Genomic DNA, 12334 nt, shown 5'->3' with positions numbered 1-12334 from the left:
TTGAGGGGAGCTCAATTAATGGTACAGGGGGTAGGTGTTTGCCTTGCATGCAGTTTAGCTGAGCTTGATCCCCAGCACCACATAAAGTACCCCAAGCCCACCAGGAGTGATCCTGCACCTCAGAGCCTGGAATAAGCCCTGAGCACCACTGGATGTGATCCCCAAACCAAAAGTAAATAAAGGAAAAATTTACTGAGGTTCTGTGATTTATAATGCTGTTAATGATGGTTCCATACACACAAAATTTCAACTCCACATCTACCGTCAGAGTACCAGACCCCACCAACCACCAAGGTCCTGAAGGCTTCTCCCATTCAACTCCAAAAATTCAGTTCTCTGGATCCACTGTCCTCTTCTGTTGTCATGGGCTTAGTCTTTCTGTCTTTTTTTTAAGTTCCTATTTTAACATTACTATGACCACTTTTATGTAACATTCTAGTGTTTAAAAAACAAGATAAAACCAAAGATCAACAATACTTTATCTACAGTGATATATAATACCTACCATTTATTTATTTATTTTTAACATAAATTTTTAAAATTTTTAATTAATTAATTTATTTTTAATTTTTATTAGTGAGACACCATGAGGTACAGTTGTAGACTTATAAATTTTGTTCTTGGGTTTCCATTATACAATGATCAAATACCCATCCCTCCACCAGTGCCCATTTCCCACCACCACGGATCCCAGTATCCTTCCCACCCCCCCCCCCCACCCCCCACCCATCACCACCCTGGCTCTCTGGTAGGGCATTCTCTTTTGTTCTCTCTCTCCTTTTGGGTGTTGTGGTTTGCAAAAGAGGCATTGAGTGGCAATCATGTTTGGTCTATAGTCTGCTTTCAGCATGCTTCTCCCATCCTGGGAGTATCCTCCCAACACCCTTTGTTTGATGCTCCCTTCTCTATCTGAGCTGCCTTTTCTCCTAGCATGTGTGGCTGACCTGCAAGCCATGGAGCAAAATTCCTGGTACTAATCTCGGCCATTCTTGGGTGTTAGTCTCCTATTTTGTTACTTTATGTTCCCCAGATGAATGCAATCTTTCTATGTTTATCCCTCTCTTTCTGACTCATTTCACTTAACATGATACTTTCCATGTAATACCACTTGTATGTAAATTTCATGACTTCATCTTTTCTAACTGCTACATAGTACTCCATTATGTAAATGTACCAAAGTTTTTTAACCAGTCATCTGTTCTCGGGCACTCAGGTTTTTTTCCAGACTCTGGCTATTGTAAAGAGTGCTGCAATGAACAAACAAGAGCAAATATCACTTCAACTATACTTTTTTGCTTCTCTGGGATATATTCCCAGGAGCGGTTTTGCTGGGTCAAATGGGAGCTTAATTTATAATTTTTTGAGAATCGTCCATACTGTTTTCCAAAAGGGCTGAACCAGTCGGCATTCCCACCAGCAGTGAAGGAGGGTCCCTTTCTCGCCACATCTGCGCCAGCACCGGTTGCTTTTGTTCTTGTGGATGTGCGCCAGTCTCTGTGGTGTGAAATGATATCTCATTGTGGTTTTGATCTACATCTCCCTGATGATTAATGATGTGGAGCATTTTCTCATGTGCCTCTTAACCATTTGGATTTCTTCTTTGAGAAAGTTTTTGTTCATTTCATTGCCGCATTTTTTTTTTATTGGGTTGGATGTTTTTTTCTTGTGGAGTTCAACCAGTATTTTGTATATCCTTGACATCAACCCCTTGTTGGATGTGTATTCGGCGAATATCATTTCCCATTTGATAGACTGTCTTAGTATTTTGGTCACTGTTTCTTTGGAGGTGCAGATGCTTCTTAGTTTAAGATAGTCCCACTTGTCTATCTCTGTTTTCGCTTGCTTGGCCAGTGGTGTGACATCTTTGAAGATACCATTAGCTTCAATATCATGGAGGGTTTTGCCAACTTTTTCTTCAATGTACCTTATGGGTTCCGGTCTGATGTTGAGGTCTTTAATCCACTCTGATCTTACTTTTGTACATGGTGTTAGGCAGAGATATGAGCCCACTTTTTTGCATGTAGCTGTCTAGTTTTGTCAGCACAGTTTGTTAAAGAGGCTTACCTTGCTCCACTTCACGTTTCTTGCCCACTTATCAAAGGTTAGATGATCATATGCTTGGAGGGAGATGTCTGTATATTCAACCCTGTTCCATTGCTCTACAGCTCTGCCTTTGTTCCAGTACCATGTTGTTTTAATTATTACTGCTTTGTAGTAGAGTTTGAAGTCAGGGAAGTTGATTCCTCCCATTTTCTTTTTCCCAAGAATTGCTTTAGCTATTCATGGGGGTTTTTTGTTCCATATAAATTTCAGGAGTGTTTGCTCCATTTCTTTGAAGAATATCATGTAATACCTACCATTTAATGGGACTGGAGTGATAGCACAGCGGTAGGATGTTTGCCTTGCATGTGTCCGAGCCGGGTTCAATTCCTCTGCCTCTCTCAGAGAGCCCAGCAAGCTACTGAGAGTATCCCACACGCTCGGCAGAGCCTGGCAAGCTCCCGTGGTGTATTCAATATGCCAACAACAAATCTCACAATGGAGACATTATGGGTGCCCACTTGTGCAAATCAATGAACAATGGGAGGTCAGTGCTATGGTGCAGTGCTACCATTTAATATTTCCAACTGCAATAATACAATTTTTTGCATTATTTATAATGTAAAAAGAACCAAGAGTTAAAAAAGTAGTTATTACTAAAATTGTTCATTACCTTGGAACTTTTCCACTGAGAAAACTGAGTTACTTTAAAAGACAACCTAAATCAAACTTTTATTATACACAGCAGAAGCAAACAAATGCATGTGAAGTGCACCTACAATCTGCACTGCAGTCCAAACAATGACTCTAATTGGATGTGAATGGCCAAGATCAAGGCTATAATTAATTTTTTATTATTTTCTTTCTAAATTTTTCAGATCAGTTCTATTTCTGGCTTGTCTCCTGCTGACTACTGAGGATATCTTATGTTTCATTTACACCTATTGTAGTTTCTCTGTTGCAATACTAAATTGCAATCTCTGGCTAAGTCTTAACTCCTTACTTTATTACATATACTGGAACATTATCACTCTATCTCTCACCTATTCTCTTTCTTAATAATTTTTGCAAAGTAAGTTTTCCTTCTTTGTGTCTTTGGATGAAGAATTGAACTTGAAGTATAAATTTGGTACACATGTTATTGCCTATCCTTTTCCTTTTTTCATTTTATTTTTTGAACTCCTGGCTTACTTCTGGCTTTGTGTCCAGGGATGATTCCTGATAATCCTCAGGGATCATATGTGGTGCGGGAAACTGAACCTGGTCCACTCTGTGCAAGGCAAGCACCCTACCCACTATACTATCTCTCTGCACCCTGTATTTTTCAGTCATACATAGCTAGTACTAGCTGGCTTGAAGATTGTCACTGTCACTGTCACTGTCCTATCGTTGTTCATCGATTTGCTCGAGTGGGTCCAGTAACATTGTGAGACTTGTTACTGTGTTTGGCATATCGAATACGTCACAGGTGGCTTGCCAGGCTTTGCTGTGTGGGCAAGATACTCTCGTAGCTTGCCAGGCTCTCCATGAGGGGCGGAAGAATCGAACTTGGGTCTATTATAATGTGCAAGGCAAACACCCTACCCACTGTGTTACTGCTCCAGCTGCCTCTGTATGCCAAACACAGTAACAAGTCTCACAATGTTACTGGGCCCACTCGAGCAAATCGATGAACAACAGGAGGACAGTGACAGGACAGTGGCTTGAAGACTGATAGGACAAAAAATGTGTTTGTCTTTAAGAATAAGTGGAGCACCATCCCCTTGTGCCACTGCCATATAAGCTTATCTACTGGCCTTGTTCCAGAGACTCACGAATAAATCTTGGAAGAGATCAACTAGCCACAAAGAATTTCTTGGATACGCTGGTCCCTGAATGAGATCTCAATGGTGATCGCAGGAGGGGGGCAGGCCAAGCTCCCGTCATGCCAAAGCCTCGGCAGCCATACTCACATCCCAACAGCTGCTGCAATGCTCTCACTCAGACTCTACCGTCTCATAACTGAGCTCCACAGAGATGACAACTGCCTAAAATTTCAGGTATACTGAGGTATTTTTTGGCTGAAAACTGTAGACCCTCTTGGAGTCAGGGTAGGTGACCTTTCTCCCTTCTTCTAGTACTTCCAGAAGTCCTAGTAGCCACACCCACATTCCACGGCCATCAAGGAAGCTCACTGCCCAGTCGAATATTCCAGATTTTCTGAGCATGTGACATCTTCAAATCCTACAATGCTAACATCCCAGTAGAAGCACACCAGATTGGATGGGAATGTAACAAAGAAGCCAACTAAGTTTGACTAACAGAAGCATTAACACAGAAGCTCGACTAGCAACACCAGCTTAGTAAACCTCAGACAAGGACTTATGTCCCCATGGTGAGACACAACAATTTTGATAAATTTTCTTTTACTGAAGTACTTTCCATTAGTCTCTTATTGGTAATGATCAACATAAAATAAGTTATTTGGAGCCACTATGGGGGCAGACTTCAAGGGTGGTTGGGAAATGAAGACATTGGTGGAGGAAGGACACAGTGGTGGATTTGTTTTGGAATATTGAATGCCTGTAACAAATGTATCATGAACAACTCTGTAAGTCATGGTATTTAAATGAAGTGGTTAAAAACAGTATAAGTGGAACGTTGTCTTCAACAGGAGTCATACTAATTCAAATGTTTTATCCTAAAAACCCTAAAAGATGGTATTCATTGAGTTCTTTTCCTTCTCCTTGCCTTAAATAGGGAAGCAACAGAGATTGGGTCAGTCAAGAAAGAAGATAAAGCAGCTCACTGGTCTGGTGAATGACTCTGGCAGAAAGAAAACCTGTGTTGTAAGTCTGAGGCTCCAAGTTCAAACCCTACGGTATATACATGTGCTGAGTATGGTTCAGTTGGCTCTGCTCTTTGGGTTCCATAGCAGCAAGACTGTATGTAATTTCTGGGCTATTGCCAGGAATGCAAAAACCCACAATTAAAAACATCTGTGAGCTCCATGGCCAGGAGCACAAGTTCTGGAGAGCACCACAATTATAGAAGTGCAACCCTTGGCAAACATATGTGCAAGCATTGCAACTAAGATTAGAGACATCATAGTCAAACTTGCAAGCACAACAAAGCACAAGTAACTGCCAACCATCAGGGAGATGGGGAAACACCCTTAAAAAACAGTATAAAATATTCTTCATGTGTAGCAAAAAAATCATCACAGAATAATTCTCATTCTAGTTTCTGGAGAAAGCAAAGCTACAGAATGCCTCCTGAAAGAGCTGGTGTATTAGAAGAAAATAGGGCAGAACTTGACTGTTAATGGTGAAAATTTAATGAAAAATTATTTATGAGGCTTGGGTAGAGTTAAGTTACCCTCGAAGAAACTACTGGGCCATATTTACTGCATATGTGACAAATTTCTGCCATCTACATGAGCTTTAATGATAACACAGTTTTACTATTTTATATAAACTTTGAATTCAGGTTCACCAATAATCCAATACCAATTTTCATACTTTTCATGAAAGTAGGGTGCTACTATTGAAAATTTTAAAAATTATGTGCATTTCAGTTTCATTATCTGCAGGATGAAGACAATAATTTCACAAAGGATTGTTGAGAGCATAAGATGAGAACATATAACTCAAATAACAACACCAGATATGTAATGCAAGAGCAATTTTAATTTAATGCTAACTCCTTATTTGATTCCTATAAGAGGAATATTCCTACCAATATTTTAATGTCGCTCACAAAAAAATGTTACTAGGATTAAGTCTGGCTGTGAGAAATAAAAATTATTTAGAAAGTTTTCTTTCACGTAAAAATCCAGATCTAGGCCAAGTTTGGTAAAATGTTTCTGCTTTTTACAAAAAACAAACAAATGAACAAACAAAAAAACCCCCAGCTTTCTGTAGAAGCCTATATACACCTCTTTCTTTCTTTCTTTCTTTCTTTCTTTCTTTCTTTCTTTCTTTCTTTCTATGGAGAAGCCTCGCTCAGCTATGCTCATGAGGGTCACTCCTGATGATGCTCGGGAACAATTTGTGCAGCATGGGATCTGACTGCAGTTGGCCATGGGCAAGGCAAGTGTCTATTCTATCTCTCTGGCCAACATTCCCCATTTCAATTTTCTCTCACCCTGGTTGAGTGACCCGTCATCATGATCCAAGATAGTGGTCATTCACTGCACCCCTGTTTTAGTGGAGAACTGGCAGTTCAGGTGCCCTTTCCAAAAGGCAAAGAAAAAGAAAGTGGAGAAAGGGAAAAAGGAGAATTGCAACAGGAAGGTTCTTGAAAGCTTGTTCAACTGACCAGAACATTAATTAAATGGCATTAGTGGACTGCAAAGGAGGCTGGCAGATGCAGACTCTATTCCATTTTGGAAAAGTAGACAATAGATGTTAAAGGATAATGAAAATCTTTGTCACTGTCAGTTATTAAAAATTATCCTTTCATTCTTAAGTATCTTAAAGTTACCCGAGTCTCCCTATTTTTTCTGTATTTCTTTTTCTTCACTGACATTTTCCTCCTGCTGTAGTAAACATAATACAAAAGCCTATACATTTTCTGATCTACTTCTTTTCCTACTTATATAATCCATTATTTCTCTCGTTTATGTAAAGGACATTCCACTTATTTTCCAGTGCTTTCTTTGTATTTCCTATTTTTTTAACTTAAACATTCTACTTAAAATGTAGCTTGCTCTAATTTTAGAGTCCAAGATTTAATTCTTATTTAAAAGCCCAAATGTAAATTATTTCAAAAGGTCTCACATAAATTTCTGTTGGAACTGCTTTCCCCAAGTCGTCTGTTTAGTTTATTTTTTGTCTACAAGGCAGTGCTCAGGGCTTACTCCTGGCTCTGTGACACTCAGGGATCACCCCTGGCAGTGGTCAGGGGACAGTATCAATATAAGATATGGGGGAATGAAACCAGCCACTGGGTAAGTGCTGTACTCTCTCTCATCCAAGCTCTTCCTTTATAACTCTATATCTCATCCTACTTTACATTCAAGTTTCTAATGCGTCTTTCTGTTGTAACTACAATGAGAATTCAAGGTCAAACCATTATCTTAGTTTCATATGTCCTAGAACATCAATATTTTGCACATTTAAAGTATTTTTATTAAAGTATTATGTAATTAATTAAAAAATCACTAACACTGCTATCCCCTTGTTCATTGATTTGCTTGAGCGGGCACCAGTAACGTCTCCATTGTGAGATGTTGTTACTGTTTTTGGCATATCGAATAGGTCACGGGTAGCTTGCCAGGCTTTGCCCTGCAGGCAGGATACTCTGGGTAGCTTGCTGGGCTCTCCAAGAGGGGTGGAGGAATAGAACCCAGGTCGGCCGCGTGCTCCAGCCCAATTAAAAAGCAGTCTTCAAATATTTAAAATTTAGATATTATTAAATCAAATTTAATATTTAATATTCAAATATTTAAGTATTCTTTAAACCCAGAATGTTATTATTATAAAGGATGAAGTTCTTTATAGTACTGAAATGTGTCAAATTGTGTGCTACAGATTTGTTCCTGAAATTGCATAAATAGAATTCTATAATTGGGGCTGGAGTGATAGCACAGCGGGTAGGGCGTTTGCCTTGCACACAGCTGACCCAGGTTTGATTCCCAGCATCCCATATGGTCCCCTGAGAATAGCCAGGAGTAATTCCTGAGTGCAGAGCCAGGAGTAACCCTTGTGCATCACCGGGTGTGACCCAAAAAGCAAAAAAAAAAAAAAAAAAGAATTCTATAATTGAACCACTGTATCATTGTAAAGTATATTGGAGTCTGCAACTTTAATTTTATTATAAATTCTTGTATAAAGTCAACCTCACTCTTTTTCCAATGTATTAAATATTTTTCAGTTAGGATTTTCAAATGCTAATTTTCCTTAGAAAGTAAGATGTCCACTAACACGTCTATCAATAAAAAACAAACTTTCAGACATAGATATGAAACAAAAGATAGATTCATTGAAAAAAATTATTTTTGGGCCACACCTGGTAGTTCTCAGGGCTTATTCCTGGCTCTGCACTCAAGAGTCACTCTTGGCAGTGCTTAGGGGACCATATGGGGTGTCAGGGATAAAATCTGGGCCATCTCTGTGCAAGCCACCCGCTACACTATTGCTCCAGCCCCCTCACTGAAACAATTTACATGCAGTAAAATTCACTTTTTCAAGCATATAGGTATGTACTACTTGACTTTACTAGTTTTCTAAATTTTCTAAAATCTCTTTGAAGACAATGATTTTAACGCTCTCTCAATATGTTTTGGGTTTATATAGCAGAAATAACTGAAGTGAAACTATTTGATAATCTTTAAAAGCAAAGGAACTGTGAAGGCTATGCATTATACGGAAAATAAAATGTTTAATCATGAGTTCTAAAGCTTTGTTTGCTTACCAGTTAACAATTTTTATGCTTTTCTGAGAATTATTGCTGCAAAAATTCAAATTAGGAGCAATTTTTCATAATGAATTTTTATAGGCTTTCAGTGTCAGAGCCTTGCACGTGGTTGACCCAGGTTCAAATTTATTTTTTCTTTTTTCTTTTTTTCTTTTTGGGGTAACACCTAGCATGTGCCCAGGGCTTACTTCTGGCTCTGCACTTGGGAATTGCTTCCTGGTGGAACTCAGGGGGACCACCTAGGACACCAAAGATCAAATCCAGGTTGTCTGCTTGCAAGGCAAAAGCCTACCCACTGTGTACTATTGCTCTGGTCCCCCAGGTTTGGCATTAGGCAACCCAGATGGTCCCCTGAGTCCACTAAGAGTAAGCCCTACCTGAGATCAAATACACCAAGAATGTTACTATGAATGACTGAATGCTTTATAATATAGAAATACATAAGATATATGTCACAGTAAGTCCTGAGCTTATTCCTGGCAGACTTACTCAGGAGTCTCCCTGAACACAGAGCCAGGATTAAGCACTGAGCACCCTGGAGTGTGACCCCAAAATTTAAAAAACAAAATAAAACCCTGAAACACTTTATAGACTGATTCACATGGTTGACATTTTCAAAGGCCAAAAACTGAGATTTAAGTTGACATATACTAAATAAGTGTCATAAAATCATACAATGCTCAGTAAAATATATGACGTATGATATGCCAAACACAGTAACAACAAAGTCTCACATTGGAGACGTTACTGGGCCAGCTCGAGAAAATCGATGAACAACGGGAGGACAGTGACAGTGACAGTTGTAATTAAGGCAATATGCTTACAACAAGGTTAATATTAGTTTTTGTTGTTGTTTTGGGGCTATACCTAGTGATGCTCAGGAATTACTCCTGTCTCTACACTTAGGAATTACTCCTGGTGGGGCTTCAGGATGCTAAGGATCAAACACAGGTCAGCTACGTTCATGGCAAACACCTTACCCATTGTGCTATCTCTTTGGCCCCTAATGGGGTTAACATTTATGGTTTTGACGTTACCTCACCTCACCACAAACAAAACGTCTAATAGTTTTTACCAATGTTCTTACGTTACTTTTGGTATGTCTCTTCATTCTCCCAGCTGTGTAATATCCATTTCTTGGCTTCTATCCTCAGAAGACAAAAACATTAATTTGAAAACATACATGCACACCTATATTCATTGCAGTGAGAGGGTTGACTTTTAATAACAAAACTGCAGTTGATGCGAAATGTAGAGACATACAAGAACTGCCAGTGTTTCATGTAGAGCTAATCTCCTTAATGTAAAAAGACAAATTTCTTCCAGTGCAGAGCCATTCTAATTCTACAAAAAAAAAAAAAAATTAGAATACAAGTTGAGTGAGAGTAGGATATACAGAGCTTTCCTTTGGGTATTGAATTATAAGCAGCAAAAAAGTGATCAAATTTCTAGGCAAGCATAATAGCACATGTTGAGGCTAATCGTTGTGACAAATTTTAATATGTACCATTTTCAAATTTTATATAGCACTTTTTAAGAACTAGAAATGACTGTCTTTCATTTGCAAAATTTGCAACTCAGCCTCTATTTGAAATTTGTTTGTGATCTCTTACATTCAACATCTTTTCCTGACAGTCCTGTTTGTCGTAGGATGCTTCTATCTTAGGGTCCAGATGTTAGCTTCCTCTAAATTCAACTTTTAACTATCAGGTTAGACAATAACCAAGTACACTAAATTCTCTAATATGTTGATGACTAATAAGGGCTCAATAGGTAGTCTCTCTAAGGGGCTTTATTTTAAAAATAGAAGGAAAAGGAAAAAAAAGAAAAGGGCTCTTTAGGCACAAAGATTTAAGATGTTAATTCTATATAGAGAAAAATCAAGCACACTGTGAGGTATGGTAGACATTCTGATGTATGTAAGACTCTAATACCCTTTACCTCAAATTTATTTGGTACCCCCCCTTTTGGAGGAGGGGAGTGGTCATTAATATTAAGAACTCAGGCCAGTGACATAGCACAGCGGGTAGGGTACTTGCTTGCCTTGTGTGGTTGACCCGAATTCTGTCCCAGGAAAGCTCCCACCCTGAGCCCCACCCTCCAATAAAAAATCAAAACTCTTATAGTCCATATATTAATCTAAAACAATGTTTCATAAACTATTAATCACAATTTCCTTTTCATAAAGTTTGCTGATTTTAAAGCCAATGACCGCTCATTTCCCTTGGAATGCCTTTCAGTGGAAAGCAGCAGCACGTTTTGTCACTCACTTAAAATCAATGAATATATAATAGAAAAGAGAGGCAGGTGGAAGGACCCCCGGGCCCCACGGGATCAAAGCAGGCTGAACCCTTGTGGCTGGACCTTCCCTACAGTTACAACAGTCCTTGACCTGGTTTTCACTTGGGGACCCACGACTAATGCATCCGACTCCAGCGGGTCCGGGGAAGAAACTGACCAGGAGAGAGAGAGTGACGGGCAGAGTGAGTTACAAGATCTGCAGGGGCCAGTGCACGGCGCGTTCCTTAACTGGGGACCAAACGCTTCTGCTTCTGCCTCCAGCATCCCAGGTCCCTTCCCTTCAGGGATGGGGGCCGGTTCTGGGCATCCTGCAGGCTCCAGCGGGTCTCCGGGGTTTCCCACCTCTCCCCCGCGCGCAAGCTGCGGGGTGAGAACGGGATGGGGGTTGGAGGAGGCGCTGCCCGCCCTCCTCGCCGAGCACTGCAGCTGCGGCGTCCGCCCGGATGCTCTGGCCGAGCTGGGGGAGCGAGAAAGCGCGACGAGCCGCCCCGCGGCCGCCAGAAACCCGCGGCGGGTCCTCCGGGGAGGGAACTTCGGGGAACTCCCGAGGCGCGGCGGGCGGGCGGCGCGCCCAGGGAGGCCCGAGCGGATCCATTCACGAATCCCTCCCCTGCTTTCCAGCGGCCCGGGGAGCAGGCGCGGGGGGCGCCTCGGGGAGCGGCGCTGCGGGAAGCAGCTTCGGGGCCGGGCGGTGGCGGCCGGGGAGGACGCCCCCCGCGCCCTCCGCGCCCCCCGCGCCCCCCCTCTCCCCGCCCTCCTGCTCCGGGCGCAGTTCCGCCTCCGGCCTCGCGGGGGCGCCCGCGCGCGCGCGCGCGGTCAGGTGACCGAGTGCCGGTCCCGGGCTGCGGGGAGCGGCCTCGTTCTCAGCCGCCGCCGCCGCCGCCGCCGTCACCGCCGCGGCCGCCACAGCTCGCGGAGGAGCCCGGGAGGGCGGGGGCGGAAGGCGGGCGGCGGGCGGGAGCGGGCGACCCCCGTTCGGGCGCCAGGGCCATGGGCGCGCTCCCCTGAGGCGGAGGCGGAGGTCGCGGCGGGCGCAGGCGGAGGCCGAGGCCGAGGCCGCGGAGGAGGACGAGGCGGAGGCTGAGGCGGAGGACGAGGACGAGGAGGCCGCGGTCCGGGTGCCAGGCGGCGGCGGGGCCCCTGGGCGGGCGGCGCGGGCACCATGTCGCGCTCCGCGCTGCAGCCCAGCCAGCAGAAGCTGGCCGAGAAGCTGACCATCCTCCACGACCGCGGCGTCGGCATGCTCACGCGGCTCTACAACATCAAGAAGGTGCGCAGGGAGGCCGAGGCCGCGCGGGGTGCGGCGGGGCTGGCGCTGGGGGTGGCTGGGGGTGGCGGGGTGCGGGGTGCGGGGGTCCGGGGGGCGGACGCGGGCCCGGCGGCGGCGACGAGGGCCTGGAGTGGCCGGGAGGAGCCATTTCCCAGCGGCCCGCGCGGGCTCCGGGGCACGGGGGGTCGCCCCGGCGGAGCCCCCGGCCGGCCCGGGAAAGGGGCGCCGGGGACGCGGCCGCGCTGATGGGCGGGCTAGTCTAGGGGGGCAAGGAGGACTTGGGGGTCCCGTGGGTGAGGGCCGCTCGGTCGCTGGGTTTGGTTT

At 43.6% G+C, this 12334-nt stretch overlaps 1 protein-coding gene across 4 annotated transcripts in view; it reads left to right on the top strand.

Moving 5' to 3' along the window:
• The first annotated feature begins 11833 nt into the window (after positions 1–11833).
• NCKAP1 (NCK associated protein 1) overlaps positions 11834–12334 on the top strand; it is an 86951-nt gene continuing 86450 nt past the window's right edge. For all 4 annotated transcript variants that reach the window (XM_056111607.1, XM_056111606.1, XM_056111605.1 and 1 more), the window contains exon 1: positions 11834–12010. In XM_056111607.1, the coding sequence (XP_055967582.1) occupies positions 11903–12010 (108 nt within the window). In that variant the 5' untranslated portion in view covers positions 11834–11902. The remainder of the gene's footprint in view (positions 12011–12334) is intronic.

This window comes from Sorex fumeus, unplaced genomic scaffold (genome assembly GCF_029834395.1).
Source record: "Sorex fumeus unplaced genomic scaffold, SorFum_2.1 ptg000014l, whole genome shotgun sequence".
NCBI classification, from domain to species: domain Eukaryota; kingdom Metazoa; phylum Chordata; class Mammalia; order Eulipotyphla; family Soricidae; genus Sorex; species Sorex fumeus.
This window is presented reverse-complemented; position numbering and strand designations above follow the sequence as displayed.